The sequence below is a fragment of the Saccopteryx bilineata genome, chromosome 4, assembly GCF_036850765.1.
Source record: "Saccopteryx bilineata isolate mSacBil1 chromosome 4, mSacBil1_pri_phased_curated, whole genome shotgun sequence".
In the NCBI taxonomy this organism is placed as follows: domain Eukaryota; kingdom Metazoa; phylum Chordata; class Mammalia; order Chiroptera; family Emballonuridae; genus Saccopteryx; species Saccopteryx bilineata.
In genome coordinates, this window is record NC_089493.1 from 13,193,508 (window position 1) to 13,210,095 (window position 16,588).

General features: G+C 46.3%; 1 protein-coding gene across 4 annotated transcripts in view; it reads left to right on the forward strand.

Annotated features, from left to right (window-relative positions):
• Window positions 1-16,588, forward strand: part of TTC7B (tetratricopeptide repeat domain 7B) — a 243,200-nt gene that overhangs the window by 86,137 nt on the left and 140,475 nt on the right. For all 4 annotated transcript variants that reach the window (XM_066273807.1, XM_066273808.1, XM_066273810.1 and 1 more), the window contains exons 6-7: window positions 10,647-10,725; window positions 15,814-15,986. In XM_066273807.1, coding sequence (XP_066129904.1) covers window positions 10,647-10,725; window positions 15,814-15,986 — 252 coding nt within the window. The remainder of the gene's footprint in view (window positions 1-10,646; window positions 10,726-15,813; window positions 15,987-16,588) is intronic.

Genomic DNA, 16,588 nt, shown 5'->3' on the forward strand with positions numbered 1-16,588 from the left:
GGATGCATATTGAAGTGACTGAGCCATAAGAAAGTGGAATGAGTGGTCCCCTTAAAAGTCAGGTAGCAGTGACTTTTAGATGGAGGGAGGCCCTGTTAATTGGGATGGGGCGACAATGCTCTTTTATTTATCTTTTCAACTCTGGTGATAGTTACAAGTGTGTTTGCCTTATAGTAATTCCCTAAGTGATATATTTGTTTTTATGGCTTTGTGTATCTATACTTTGTACAATTAAAAGTTTTAAAAAGAGCAGGTAGGGGACACTGAAAGACGGGATAGAACCATGCCCAGCAGGGGGCAGGAGGGAGCCCTGCACTGGGAGTCAAGAGGTCAGGGTCCATCCTGGCTCGGCCACTCATGTGCTGAGTTGTTGGACAGGCCCTTTCCCCTCTCTGTGATAATAAAGCCCAGCATGCCTCACTAGGTTGGTGGGGGAGCCATCTGGGATCACGGGCGGGGGGATGGCCTGGAAGTTAGTGTTGCCCCAGCACAAGGTGATGATGGCGGCTGACATTTCCTGAGCGATGACTGTGGCCTCATGTAACCCTCACAACAGCCCTGTGAGCAGTGGGTCTGCAGCTGGGTCTCATTCTGTCCTAGCGCGTGAGGACCTGGCCTCTGTCGTGAAGGTGCCAGACGTCTTAGGGGCTCTCTTGATGAGAGAGTAAAATAACTGAATTATCTTCTCAGTGGTTTATTAGTAAATGTCAGCTCCTGTGGATGGCTTAGAGGGCGTGGAAATAGCTCAGTCCCTGAACACATTAAATGTTTGCCCACAGATCTCATTTGCCCTGCCAGTGTGCTTAGGAAAGCTGTTTTCTATAGATGGGGCGAAGATACAGCGGAGCTCACCATCTGAGGGGTTGCTTGTGAATTTTCACTGGGAAGGGCCAAAATAAATGAGGCAGGGATGAAAGAATTTAATTTAGAAGCTTGTCCTGACGACTTGTGGACAGACCCATTTCCATGTTGTCATCGTTTTATCAATGCTAGTCTTTGTCTGACACTGCCTTACTGCAGAGTTCTGCTTCTGCTGTCCCTTTGTCATTCACCCCCACTGGAAGGGCCATGAACCCCGTCCCTCCTTCAGAGCCCATGTCGCGTGTCCACGTAGAGGCTTCCGCTGGCCCGCCTGCTCCCAGCTCTCGCTTCCCTCCTGCTTCTGCGATGCTTTTGCTTTTGTGTCACGGGAGTTAGTCACAGTTTCCAGTTTGTTTGTGGGCTTCTGCATGACAGGGATCATCTTCAGCTTTTCTGGGCACCGGACTCAGATTGGGCCAGTGTTCAAATGCCAGCTCTTCTGTTTGTGGGCTGCGTGATGATCACGGGCCTGTTACATAATTTCCCTGAGTCTTTGCTTTCTCACACATAAAACCGCAGAAGGTGCTAAATAAATAGTTGTTAATTGAGAAGAGCTCTTTGACATAGTATAGAATGGAGAACAGTTCTGATTTTGCACTATTTTTTGCTCAAGCGAAGATACACAAACATTCCGGTGGCTGCTTTGGCTTCTGGCCAGTCAGTGTGTATCTGCGGAGCGGAGGGCCAGATGGTGGGCAGTGGGAGGCAGCGGATGGCTGGCGAATGGGACGTTTCACATGATTTTGAGCACTGGGCCAGGAGCCTGGCAGGCGCCTAATCAGGTGTTGGGAGCAGGCATCAGTCCCATTTTCTAGCCGAGGACCCAGGCACAGCACGGTGGGGTCTGCCGCCGTGTCCTTGCCCTCCTCAGCGTCTGCCAGCCTGTGCTGCGTTTTCTCATCTTCCATTCTCCCTTCCTCTTCTTCTCATGCTCACTCTCACCCTTTGCCCTTTTCTTTCTTCCTATCCCCAACTTAATTAGCTTTTCCCAGGCCCGGGCAAGTTATCTGGCGCAGCTACAAGAACCCCACACGGCCCACACTGCCTCAAGCCAAGCAACACTGCTTTATTTCCCAGAAAAACACTGGAGGCTCTATTACCCGATTTAACAGCAGAGCCATCCTTTCCCTGTGGAGTGGAAGTGGCCTGGTTCGGAGAGGGCGCCGCAGGCACACACGGGCGTGAGCACGGCCCTGGGAGTCACCCTCCCAGCCTCTCCCCACCTGCAGCCGTGGCCTGCTGGCTCCTGGAGCCACTGGGACCAGTGACCCCTGTACGGTTAAAGACCTTTTTAAACTGAGTCCCTTGCACTTTCTAGTCATAGATTTTGAAATATTGTCCCCAAAGTTGTTTTGGAAATGCAATTCTCCTGTTTTCTGCAGGTTGAAATGGAAGGGAACATTGTGCTCTCATCCTTGCTCTGAACTCTCAGCTCCAGTGCTGTGGTACGTTTGGAAGGACTGTCCTCCCTGGATGGACTTCCTGCCTTTCCCCCTGCCCACAGCCCTGTGGGCTGGGCAAACAGGAAAGACAAAAGTCCTTTTATCTGTGTGATTTTGCTGGTAAGAATTGATTAATGGTCGAAGTCAGTTGGTAGCAACCATTTCTCCCTCCTAGACTGCCTTCTACTTTGACTATTGACTTCTGAAGTGAATATTAAATGAGCGTGGTGCTCATCAGTGTTCCGTGAAATTAGCTGTGTCCCTTCTACGAATTGGGTCATGTGCCCCGCCACTCCCGGCGAGGACTGTGTGTCCAGCTTGGGCTGGGTGTGGGGCCAGCCCTCTCCTCAGCGGAAGGCAGTTAAGTCGGTGCTTAGCTTTTCTCTTGTCAGCTCTGTATTACACGCTCTGAAAACCTTGGTGGTTCAACCCCCAAACCACTCGTTTGAGCCGCTTAAACCCCCTTTAGTGGCTCCGCCACCCAAGCTCACACTGTTGTTTGGCCTGGCACTGTTGATTGTCTCGGAACCCTTTCCAGTGTTTGCTGCATTAACTGAGATGGTCAAGAAGGGTCCCCGGGCCAACACCTTTGCTTCCTCCACTCATCGCCCGGAGCTGCCTGCGGCCCCTTGCTGCCTGCGGCCCGGAGCTGCCTGCGGCCCAGTGGCTTTTGGTGAAGGCTCTGCACTCCTTCCTGTGGATGCCAGTGCTTTTAGATAATGTCACCATCACCTCCTGGGAGAGTGACCACAACGCCCCAAAGAAGGAGCAGTTTTCTCTTCTCACCTGACGTCGGTGTTTCTTGTTACTGAAGACATGGCAGGCTCTCCGTAAAGGGCAAAGTGAATGAGTGGATCCACCTGGTGATGCCTTTCTTTTCTTCAAAATTAAATGACTCCAGAGAACTAGAACAGACTTTCGTGTGCTGTCAATTGACTGGAAGGTAGAGTCCAGACCAAAGCTGGCTGAGCAGTGGCCGGGTTTGAGAATAACAGTAGTGACAAAGGCCAACACCGGGAGAGCACAGACTGCACGCATTAACTCACTGAATTCTTGCAGCCAGTCTGGCTATATTTGTTGTCACCACTTTACAGATGGGGAAACTGAGTCACGGGCATTTTCCCACAATCAACAGCTAGTGAGTTGCAAGGCTTGGATTCGAGCCCACTCAGTCTGTCTCCAGAGTCCCTGCTCCGTTTTGTTTAAGTATATAGACAAAGATATGGATTTCTAGGTGAACACTTTGAAGAGCGATCCTTATATGTTAGATCCTGGTTGGTTTGCTTAAAATATTATTAGACTGAAGGGCCCAAGTGGGGTCAACACTGTTTCGCGTCTAGGGTTAAGTTGAGCATCATCATGAGTTCATGAGGAAGCATGTCTGTTGGCTGGCTCACTGTTGCCTACGCTGTGCACAGTAGGCCCTCCACTTCCATTTCTTGAATGATGATTGATGTCCTTCGACTCGCTCCCAAAGCCTGGGAGGAAGGACATGAGAGCGGGCAAGCCTGTCCCGGTTCCCGTTTCCCCAGAGACTCGGTCTGGGTGAGCGGAAGGAGCCGCCAGAGGGAGTGCTGCCTCCGGCCGGTCCCCGTGCCCGCTCATCCAGCGTCCACCAGTCAGCCTCTGCACGCCACGTTGGAAGCACCTGTTTGCACGTCCCCCTCGTGACTCCGAGAAGGCTCCCTGTGCCTCTTGACTTGTGGCCGTGCTGCCTGGTGCACAGAGCCTGTGCCGGGTGCGCTGGCTGCCTGGCCAGCTGACCAGAATGCCTCATTTATTCTGCTTTTGTCACGAGGAAGCCTCAGTTGCTGAGGTAGTCCAAAAAAAATGTTGTTAAGCCTAGTACAACTCTCATTAGGTTTGAAATGAGACTTCCGGAAGCTTCGCCTCTTGTTCACATCCCAGTGTGGACGGTTGTCACACCCTCCGTCACTATATCTGGGCTGCAGCTGGCTCACTGTGTTGATCAGAGAGAGTCCTTTGCTAATGAGGCCAAGGTTGTGGGTTTGATCCCTGGCCCCTGACTGCAGCAAGCCATCTGTCTTCACAAATGCATGTCACTGGATACGAGGCGAAGCCTGTGTACAGAGGGAACAGAAGCTGGAATCCGTTCTGGGAAAACAGCTCCCTGACAGCCGGCCGGAGTGTCCTTCTGGACTGGGAAGGGTGCCTTTTTCATCTCCCTCTTTCCAGACCTGGATATCTGGTTTTGGTTTCAGACTTTTCCAAATGGATGATACTAACGGTTATGTAAACGAAGGGGAAGCAGTTTCCAAGCTTGAGAACGAAAGGAAATGGACCTAGAGGTGCAGGATGTCTTTCTGCTTTTCTAGAATTTTAAGTTTTGACAATGTCCAAATGCCGATGGGCATATCTCGTGATGTAAGAAGCATCTGCATTACTTGTTCCCTTGGTGATCAAGACAACTCTTTTTGGCAAAGAGAATGGGAAAGGGTTTCAGAATATAATAGTTTCTCACTGTGTTCTTTTTTGTGTTGTGCATAGCTTGCTAAGTGTCGCTGGACACCTGGTTGGCTCTGTGAGGCAGCTGGGACAGGGAGAGGTGGGTACAAGGAGGGCCTGTGCTCTCAGGGTGGTCACAGTTTGGTTGGAGGACAGACATATATACAAACAAAACTCACTGTGTGGGGTGTCACCTAAGCTCTAAAATACAAGCAGACTGGAGGGCACCCAGGATCAGCAGTTTTGCCTTCCTGGAGAAGCCAGGAATGGTTCCCAGAGGTTGCCTTTGACCTGGTCTTAAAGGATGACGTCAAGTGCCTGCGGACACTTCAGACAGAGGACCATGTGTAAAAGCACATGGACAGGAAGGTTTCTCTGAAATGTCTGGAGCAGGGGTCCCCAAACTTTTTACACAGGGGGCCAGTTCACTGTCCCTCAGACCGTTGGAGGGCTGGACCATAAAAAAAAAAAACTATGAACAAATCCGGATGCACACTGCACATATCTTATTTTAAAGTAAAAAAACAAAACAGGAAGAAATACAATATTTAAAATAAAGAACAAGTAAATTTAAATCAACAAACTGACCAGTATTTCAATGGGAACTATGGGCCTGCTTTTGGCTAATGAGATGGTCAATGTGCTCCTCTCACTGACCACCAGTGAGAGAGCTGCCCCTTCCGGAAGTGCGGTGGGGGCCGGATAAATGGCCTCAGGGGCCCACATGTGGCCTGTGGGCAGTAGTTTGGGGACCCCTGGTCTGGAGGGTTTTGTGTTTGTTTTTTTTTATCTCAAAATCCTCATCATCTACATCTCTGTCTGAAAGCTGTCAAACCAGGCATGCCCAGGGATGTCGCTGGCACAGGCCTGTCCCTGCCCCCTAGGCACCCAGGCTACAAAGCCACCGTAGGCATGTGACACACATTCTGTTTAAGAGTGCTGTGCTGCGCTGCCTGCCAGTCATGTGCAGGGAGAAAGAAGGGGACAGGAAAGGGAGAAAATGTGTTCCCTTGTGGTCTTAGTTCATTTGGCTCATACTAGTTCTGAATTTCCTTCATCCCATGAATATTTATTGAGCACTATCTGTGTGCCAGGCTCTGTTTGAGGGACTTGGAACATGTCAATGAGCAAGACAGAGATCGTGGTCTGCAAGACGCTTACCTTCCTATGGGGGATGTAAAGCCCTTTCAGCTCCCCGAGGCGGGGCAGTGGCTCTTGTTCACCAGTGCCCTCAGGGACAAGCCTGGGACCGAACACTGTCACACTCGGTAATGCTGAAATAACCCACCACTTAGGAGTTCCAGAAGTGACAGTTGGAAAGAAAGAACATGGAAAAACCCAAACGACTTCTTAGCTCTAAGAGATCTATTGTGGTGACATGTTTGGTGATTGACCTTTAGTAATGAAGTTCTCAAGCACGAGCAGGAAAAGAAATACTGAACATGCCCTAACAGGGCATCTTTTCTTATGACCCAGGGATTTGACATCCAGTACAAAAAGTGTTTTATTCACATCAGAACTTTGAGTTTGCATAACAGTGACAGTTTGAATTTATACTGGAGCCAGGGCCAAACTCTGAGGTCCAAAGAGAATTTGGAAGGATAAGTTAAGGGAAGCATAGTATTTTCTCATCTTAATCCCAAGAAATGGAAGGAGAAGGAACAAAGCAATTTCATGAGCTTGCTGTCCAGTAGCCACCCATCAGGAGGGGCCATGGACCTCAGTCCGCGTCTCCCACTAGCTCTGGCTCCCTTCCCGTGGCCCTGTCCTCCTTGGTTTGGCAGGACAGAGGCCCAGGTAGGGTATTAAAGAGCTGAGAACGTGGGTCAGAGTCGTAGAACAGAACCAAATGCGGCTATAGGCTTATACGTGACAATGTCAGTTTCAGTGACCAGCCTTCAAAAGTGCTGCTGTTGGGCCCAAGGGGTCAAGTGGCAAGCCACCAACCGACGTGTCAGTGCCCTCCCTGGGTGTGCGCAGGGAATCGTGCTTTTGCACTGATCTAAGGGCCAGCTGAGAAGCCCTGGAAGGAGGAGATTCATCACAAGGATGATGAAACCGGATGGAAAAGGGAGGAGAGAAGGAGAAATGGAAGTAGGTCAAGGGAGAAGTAGAATGTGCCTCCATGAAAAGTGAGTGGGCTCTCCTGCCCGGCACGGAGCAACAGGTCCCCTGGGTTTGAACAGGAGCAAGGCGCCTAACCGGGCTGGGAACAGGCAGTGATGTCGGACAGTGAAAGCGGGGTTTTGCCTGTTTGTCAGGCTGGAAAACCAGTTGGTGCTCAAGGGACTTGCTGGCCCTTTCTCCTTGCTCACAGCTGAGCTGTTTGGGGACTGTTTGACACGGACAGAAATGCATCCGGCTTGAGAAGCTTGCCGAAGCAAGGTGCAGGAGGTGAACCCCAAGTTCTGATAGCTTGTCAAAGCACCCGCTGTTCTGATGTTGGCAGGAACATTCATTTTGAGAATAGTTTACCATAATGAATTCTGACATCATTGCACTCTCTGTCAAGGGTGTTGAAATGGAATAAATGACCTCATGTCAAGGGTCTGTAGAAACCCTTAAAACCAGGGAAATTCCTTGGCTCTCTTCATTTTGGAGTAGAGTTTTTAAGCAACAGTTCCTTCCAGATATTTAATGGGTCTCAACGTTTTAAGAATAAAGTAATAGTTCAGAGACATGAAAGCAATTGTGTGGCTTTTGTTTATTTCCCTCAAATTGGGTTATTTCATAGCATTTAAAATGTAATTCTTGCAAGGTAGTTTCCTTTTCTTGTTTTTTTCTATCATTATTATCCGTCTTTTTTTTTTTTAGCAAGAAAGAGAGAAAGACAGGAAGAGAGGAAGACAAAAAGTATTAACTTGTATTTGCGTCACTTTAGTTGTTCATTGATGGCTTCTCATACATGCCTTGACTGGGGGGCTCAAGCTAAGCCAGTGACCCCTTGCTCAAGCCAGCAATTTTGGGCTCAAACCAGCAACCCTGGCCTTCAAGCCAGTGACCATGGGATCCTTTCAGTGATCCCATACTCAAGCTGGTGACCTCAGGATTTTGAAACAAGATCAGTGTCCCACATTGATGCTCTATCCACTGCTCTACCACTGGTCAGGCCATTGTTATCCACCTGTTTTAAAAAAATTCTTTTTTTCTGCTGTCAACAGTGAAAGTGATTGATTGACTAAAATTATGTGACTAAAAATATATGAATCGTATAAGCATCAATGAGAATTATAGATTTTTGCATTTGGGATACTGTTTCTAATATTTAAAATGTGCAATTTTTTACCTTTAGTTTCTCCTTATTCCTACTGTCACACTGATGTGTGGTTGTCCTGATGGTGCCACAAGTCATGTGACTAGCACAGCCCCAAGCCTGCTGAGACATTCTGGTTACTGTGGAGTCTTTGTTTGCAAGCAGGGTGACTCCAAGTTAGTGGAAGAATTTGATTTTGAATCCTAAGCTCTCTCCAGAAATAAACTAGAAACAGTTTGAGAAAAACTTGTATCCGCTTCCAAGGTAATGGCTGTACTTTGGGTATATGCCCTCGGTTGGGGCTGGTTTTGCCTTAGGCTGCGTGGCATCCTTTTGGTCCCAGAGACTTCCTCTAGTCTTCCACCAGAGGGCCTCGGTTCTGCACAGGAGAAGCCACGGCGCGCTGTGGAGGGGAGGGATTTATCCGTCTTTCTCTTTGAAGGCAGTGGGGAGGGATTTATCCATCTTTTCTCTTTTCCCTCCGACACTGGACTGTGTCACTGGGCCAACAGATTTTTTTCCCCAATTGTAAACTGATTTCAAGGGTTATCTCATTAAATGGATCACTGGCATGCATGAAATTTGTACTATGTATATATATTAAGTAATTTGCATATTAATGATACAAAACATAGATCTGAGCCCTTGCATTCATATTTTGTTCTTTCTCCTAGAGTTAGTTGTATTGATACTTCAGTTTGATAACTTATATGTGCTTTTTGCCCAGGAAGGTGACAGAGCTCCAGCTTGCTCTTAACAGGTTTGTGAACCTGAATGGCATTGTGTCACAAACTAGATGGTGTTAGATCATTTATAGCTAGAATATTCTGTGATTCTGTGCCTAGATAAGTAACTCGTTTGGCAAGGAGAGCACAGGAACATTATGAATGACCGATTCCTATCTTTTCGCCTTCCCTGATTACCATGTTTCGATGTGATACTGCCTGTTCAAGGCCTAGTTCCCACACTGGTTAATAGCCCTTGAAATCTGGCTCTCCAGTTTTGTTGTCTCTGTTCCACCCGCTTCCATACAGTTCACAGCGCCATTCCTCTTATATGTCGTACATCATAGGAGCCTAGTCTGAGATTCTGGAATAAAATTAGACTACTCTGTCTTACCCATCCATTTTCTAGCTGTAGTTATTTCTTCCTTCCCCGCCCCCAATGTTACTTAAGAGCACTGAGCTTCCGTCCAAAGCAAATGTACTTTGTTGCCTGTGAACACGAATCCCATAAAAACAAATGAAGAGGAAGGCAAAGTGGATTTCATGTCCCAGGGCCTGTCACCTAATTGTTATTCACGGCTCCGGGAGGTTTCTTGGCGCTGCTGGGAGTCGTGAGCACACGCTTCTGTTTTTATGCCGCCATAAAGCTTCAGATCTGAAATCACCTGATAAGCGTGGGCGAGAGGAATATGGGAGTATTTATGTACCTTTGCCAATAAACTATTATCTTCAAGTTCTGGGGCTGTTCTTGTGAATGAGAGTTCTGGGATGTCATGTAGGTAAAGAGACGAATTAATAGCCCTTGTGAGTGATTGTAATGTACAGAACCCACATTCAGTTTGATTTAATACCTTTGTGCAATTTAAAATGTCATCCAAGAAGAGAGCCAAATACCTAGAGCATCTGCTACAGCCTGCAGGGCTGGCTGACAGGTTTGCACCGGCTGACCCGCTCCGGGGCGCTGGGGAAAGATGAGCTGTGTTCTAATGAGCAGGTTATATATACGCCGAGTTCTGTCTGGGGCGGTAGCGGCACTCGATGTACAGGGTTGGCTGGGGACTGCCGCCAGCCAAGCAGGCAGGCATGGTTCTCAGCGGGGACAAGTGGGACTGGGATATATTGTCCAGGATATGAGTAAAGAATCATTTGTCCTGTAATGAACTGTGTGACCAAACGTGTCCCTGTGAGGCAGAGGGACAAGTGAGATGTGTTCCGACCGTCGGGCAGCTCAGGGGCAGCTCAGGGTCACGTTCAGCCAGGCGCTCGCTCAGGGCCTTTTGCTCTCCGTCTGTAGGGTTGGGGGCGGGGTGGGGGCGGGAGTGGGGAGGACAGGACGGGCTGGCTGAGGGGTGTGTTGGGCGGTGATTGATGTTCTTAAAGACAGAGTCCTTGCTTGATGCAGCCCCTTGATTCTCACACCCTTTATCTCTGTCTTGCTCATAAACACTGTGAGTTACAAGGAGCCTTCCCCTGTATGTGAAGATGGACTTCACACACACGTTATATTGCATGTGGTGCCCTGGGGCTATTCCTGTTCCCCTTTGCCCCCACCTTTTAGGTGAGAAGGCAGAGCCTCTCGACAGCAAGAACACTGCAGAGCCACAGTAAGGCTGGAGGCGGACAGGCAGGATGGCAGGCTTTGGGCGGGGCAGCCTCAGAATTGATTTTCTAGCTTTTGTTTCCTTGAGAAAATTTGATTGTGGAAGCACAAACACCCATCAATCCTAGGTCACATTTTTCAGATTTGAACAAAGATGGACAGCCATGTTCAGAATAATTATTTGCCTAAAATCTGGCCAACAGCTTTTATGTAGACAAAATGCATTGAAATATGTGTATAAAATATTTAACATGAGCACACAGCAGATGGAAACCCTGTCACTTTCTGTGTGCACACAGGAACCTGACGAGAGGGGTCGGGAGGTTCCGAGAGCTCCTCAGAGCCGTCGAGACGAGAACGACTCAGAACCTGCGGATGGTGAGTGATGCACGGCGTGGCTGAGGCCCGAGGGGCGCCCGGGTGCCCCCCCCATGTGTATTGTTAAGGCACAGTGTACATGCCATGCCATTTGCCTGTTTATGGTCACTGGTTTTTCGTACATGCACAGGGTTGCTCAGCCATCACTAATATGCTGCTCACAGAAATGAGGGATATTTTATCACTTTATATTCATTTTTAAATATCCCCTCATTTTTGTGAGCAATATATTTAATTTCAGGACATTTCCCTTGCCTCCAAAAAAACCTGCATACCCATTAGTAGTCAGGCTCCATTCTCCCCGTCCCCCAGCTCCTGGCAATCATGAATTTACTTCCTGTTTCTATACACTTGCCTGTTTTGGACATTTCATATAAATGGCATTGTACAAGATGTGGTCTTTTGTGGTTGGCTTCCTCTACTTTAGGATAATGTTTTTAAAGTTCGTCCATGTTGTAGCCTGAATCAGTATTTCTTTCCTTTTAATTACCTGATAATATTTTATTTTTTATGGATATAACTCATTTTATGTATCTACACATTCATTGAAGGACATTTGGTTTCACTCTTTGACTATTATGAATACCACTGCTGTGAATATTCTTGTGCAAGTTCTTATGTGGACATATGTGTTCCTTTTTCTTGAGTGGAATTGCTGGATCATATGGTAACCCTGTTTTTAGCGTTTAGAGGGACTGCCAGACTGTTTTCCAAAGCAGTGGCACCATTTTATAGTCTCATCAGAAGTTAAGAGGGTTCTGGTTTTTCCACATTCTCAACGTTTATTATATGTCTTCTAAGCTATAGCCATCCCTGTGGGAGTGAAGCGCTGTCTCATTGTGGTTTTGATTTACATTTCCCTGATGGCTAATGATGTTAGGCATCTTTTCAGTTGCTTATCCACAATGATCTCTCCAGAGATGTAGGAAATGCATCTTTTAAGGCAGGTAGAATGTTAGCCCTCCCGGGTGCAGTAAAATGAAGGGGTCACTTGTGTGCTAATGATTCACTCAAAACCCAGACAGAGCAAAGCTATCCTGAGCAGGGACTAGTTGTTTGACCAATTATATTGACTATAAAACTTAGAAAAGAAATATAAAATCTGGTTAAATCAGTTGGTTAAACAACAGTTTGGCTCTCCTGTTGACTTGAGATCTCTTTCTTCCTTTTGATTCCTTTAACTTTCCTTTCTGAGGGTCCTTAATAATACCTTCATAGCTTGCCCTTCAGAGCCTTAGGTATTGAGTAAGTGTTTGAGTAAAGGTCTGGTGCTTCCTGGAAGCAAGCAAATGCCACCTGTCACCATTATGCAGCAAACACACGTAAGATTGCACTTTCTTTTTCTTCTGTCATCCATGCTGTTGTCCTCCCTTTATCACGGACCCTTAAATGCTGTGGGAGAGAATGCAGTTGGGCAAGGCTGGTGGACTCCTGTCATGGGAAACGAGGCTGTATAACTTCTCTCTCTCTCTCTCTCTCTCTCTCTCTCACACACACACACACACACACACACACCCCGCCAGCAACTCACTTGGTCTTCAACATTTATTTACATATTGATGTGATTTATATGTGCCTTAAGAAATTTAAACAAAACATTTTGTTTTGTAGAAACAAATAGAAATTTTTATGCATTATTTGTAAAAAATAAAAAAAAATAAAGCAAAATATGAATAAAAATTCTTGTCTTTTTTCTCAAATAGATCTACTCCCAACATTCCATAAAACTTCTCAACTGGTCAATATGAACAACTTCTTCCAATATTTGGAAGCACAGTGTTAGTAACTGACTATATTAGCAAATGTTCTTATAATTGTTTTAAAAGCACATTGAAAAAGCCAGTCTTTCAAAATTGCTTAAATATGGAGCATTTGTTCATATTGTTGACTCTCAAAAGGATATATTGATTCATTAATATAATAAATGTTTTTTGGGTTTTTTTTTTACTTATTGAAAGGGGTGAGTGTATTGAATACACTGTTGGAATCTGCCAACTGCTTACTTCGATGTTATTATCTTTCATTGTAAGGTTTATGATTTTTATTTTTTTATTTTTAAAATTTATCTTTTAAAGATTGTTAACTCACTACAATGACAAAATGACCAAGCTTTCCGTTACTAATTGGCAAAGAGAGTGGCCTTGAACGCACAAGAACCAAAAAGGACTCGATAACCTGTTCAGTCCAAGTTTCAATGCCAATTCCTTGAAGACAGTTCTTAGGTGTTGGAACATAGTGTGGTGTCATCGTTGGTGGCAAGCAGTGTCTTACAAATAATAGCTAAAGTCTCGGAGTTTTATTTTTTAATTATACAGGTTTTAGGTATCCAAATGTCTATCAGTGGATGAGTGGGTGAGCACAGTGGGGCCCATCCCTACACTGGATCACCAGTCAGCCACCGGAGGAAGGGACACTGACACGCTAGCACAGGGATGAGCCCCGGAAACATGCTGAGCGGAAGAAGCCGGGAACAACAGGCCACACATGTATGATTCCATTTATAGGGAAATAACCCAAATAGACAAAACTATAGAGACAGAAAGCAGATGACTTGTTCCCAGAGTCTGGAAGGACAAGGAATGGGAAATCTTTACTTAAAAGGGTCTGGGTTTCCGTGGGGATAATGGAAATACTCTGGAACTAGATTGAACAACACTGTGAATGTACAAAATGCCATTGGTGTATACACTTTACTTGGTCCAAAAGCAAACTTTATGTCACGTGAATTTTACTACAATTTAAAGTATGTACAAAAATGTGTGTGTTCATGACTGAGTTTGTACATAAAAGTTTGAGTCTTCTTTCTAGATCCCTTTTCTCCTTTCTTTCCTTTAATTCTGAATTCACTTGAGAGTTAGCAGCAGTTTTTAAGACTTTAAGCTGCAAGTGATTAAAATCAGAAGGTATCATAGGTATTGGTGATCTTGCTGGCAATTTCTCATGTCTAATCTTCCTTTCTGAACTTCATTAGAGCTGTCAGTGAATACAAGCAAGCACCCTTTCTGGTTGGTAGGGCACCAATGGGGTGAGGTCTTCATAATATGCAGTCATATCAGAACCTCCTTTTAAAAGTCTCTCTGGAAGGTTAACACCCCAGGGAAAATGAGGTGTAGCATGTGCTCCTTAGTAATGGACAAGCAAACGCTGTAGGGCAGAAATTTTTATAATTTTAGAATCCCTCCATACCCAGAACATGAAGGTCCTTGTTCGTATTTTTTCCCTCAGCTATCGTGAGTGGAGGTAATTTTTGCCCGCTGATGCTTGCAGCAGAAGTCATTAGCTTATACGACTGCAGTGAGATCCAAATGAAACTATAACGGAAGGTTTAAGAAAACAGTTCAGGAATCGTTTAGGCCCTGGAAATTGTGTTCTTATGAGGTCTTTCCAGATGGCTCAGTTGGGGACGATAGGAGTGATTTAATTTCACATTTTTATAGACAGTTAAAGCCACTGGGTCTTACTTGAGAATAATCAAGAAAATTTGCCTTTGGACAGTGATGATCGGAAACCACTAAGCTAGTGAATTGGCTGCATTTAAGTTTCCTTGTGGTGTTTTAAGAGATTTCACATGGATGAAAGCCTAGCACAGTTCTCTTCTGGAACTTTTTTTTTTTAAGGCTCATTCTCAGGGAAGATCGGCGTGCTTTGTCTGCATTGTGGGAAGAGTGCTAAAACCTTGTGGCTGGAGTTTCCTTTTCCCACCTCGGGCTGATCACAGGGTAGCCCATACCACCTGCGGTGCTGGTTTCAGAGGGATTTCTTTTTCTTTCCTCCTTTTCTGTTTTACCTTTCCTCTTTGTCACTGGAAACGAACTGATATGCGTCAGTCAACAAAATGCTTCTTAGTAGATGCCACGCAGCCGCCCCCCCCCCCCCCCCGCATCATGCGCAGCGCTGCTCTAGCGGGCGCGACTGACGAGGACGGTGTGGCGAAGCGGGCGGTGTGGCGGAGCGGGCGGTGTGGCGAAGCCAAGTAACCTGTATCTAGCGCAGAAGGACCAGGCCGACCCTTCTGGGTTTTCACCGTGAGAAAACAGACTCCCGGTCAGCTTGGGAAAACCGTCTTTCTTGATCAATAGCCATATTCCCCGCTTTGCCTTCTCTGTTGCACAAGACCCAGGGTCACCGAGGACGGGGCTCTCGGGTGCTGAGCCCCAGGCTGGGCCATGCAGGACTGGCCTGGGACGTTCTAAGAAGGAAGATGTTCTAAAAATCCTCACTGGACTTCATCAATGAAGAAATTGTTTCCAGGGATAACATCGCCTCGGTTGCCGACTTTGGGCTTCGGCAAGCATCCTTTGGGAGGTGATGCTAATATTTGCAGTTCACCTATTATTTATAAGGGTTTTTGAAAAAGAGCTTAGCTAAAAGTTTCCATTGTTTCAGGTGTAAAACATGTTTAGTGTTCAGGAGGGCAACCAAGGCAGGTGGCATTTGAAGGGCATGAACTTCATTATTTTTTATAATTTTTCTATTGATTTTAGAGAGAGAGGACAGAGGGAGAAGAGGGGGAGAGAGAGAGAGAGAGAAGAGAGAAGGATCAGCTTGTTCCACTTAGTTGTTCTGTTCGGTTGTGCACTCACTGATTGCTCCTTGCACGCGCGCGGACCGTAGATCGCACTTGCAGCCTCGGCACGCTGGGATGACGCTTTATCCACGGAGCCACCTGGCCTGACCTTATTTTCAAATATTATTTAAATATTGGCCCTGACAGAGGAGCTCAGTTGGTTAGAGTGTCGTTTGGATACGCTACAATTACGGGTTTGATCCCCAGTCAGGGCACATACAGGAGTCAATTGATGAATGCATAAATAAGTGGAACAACAACTCTGTGTTTCTCTCTCTAAAATCATCAGTAAAAATTGTTTTAAAACAATTGTTCAAATATCTTAATGTATCATGTCTTCTTTTCTTTTCTTGTCATCAACTGATATAATTTCATCCCAAACATTTAATTTTGAGTCTTGGAAGAGAGCGTTAACACAAAGTGATGAGTGAAAAATGTTTCTTAGCTGAGTGAGTGAGTGAGTGGATGGATGAGCGATACAGAATAGACTCACGGCTCTGCCTTTCTCCTTTGTGTCCTAGACAATAGCAAGGCAGCTGGCGGAGATCTTGTTGCGGGGTATGTGTGAACAGAGCTACTGGAACCCCCTGGAGGAGCCGCCATGCCAGTCACCTCTGGACGATCCTCTCCGGAAAGGAGCAAACACGAAAACCTACACCCTCACGCGGAAAGCCCGCGTCTACTCAGGAGAGAAGTATGGGAGCTGATGTCCTCATTCATAGGTCAGGGGATTGGAGGGAAACTTTGGGAAAATTCAAGGATCAGTAGAAGTTCAAGGGCAGACGTTTTCCCCCTGAAAGAAAACCAGATGAGCAAGTCTCATTTACCAGCTTCAGAGAGATACCTCATTATTTCTCATGCTCTCAGCAAATACCTGGGCACCAGTGCGGGCATGCTAAGTAGGAAAATGCTCTCCTCTGAGCCCTCACTGTTGGTCTTTGGGATTCTCCGTCCATTTATTAGAAGAACCCCAGTATTATACAGCAGTCAGTGACGAAGCTATTTGTATATAATGGAATTACCTATATGAAGGTGAAATAAATAATGGGTAAGAGATTGGAAGACAGTATCTCTTTAGAACTTCTTATTTTAAGTTTGAAATTGGGGGCTTGATTATCTGTGAAGAAAATAGGCTAGTGAACCACTCTAGTCTCTGCCTGGGTCTGCCCCGAGTCAGGGAGGAGGCGATGGGAGGGAGAGAGGCCATGAGAAGGGCGAGGAGTCAGGACCCGTAGTTGACTCACTCTTGGCTGTTCCCCTCAGAGCCTTTACGGCTCATCTTTGCCTGTTCTTACA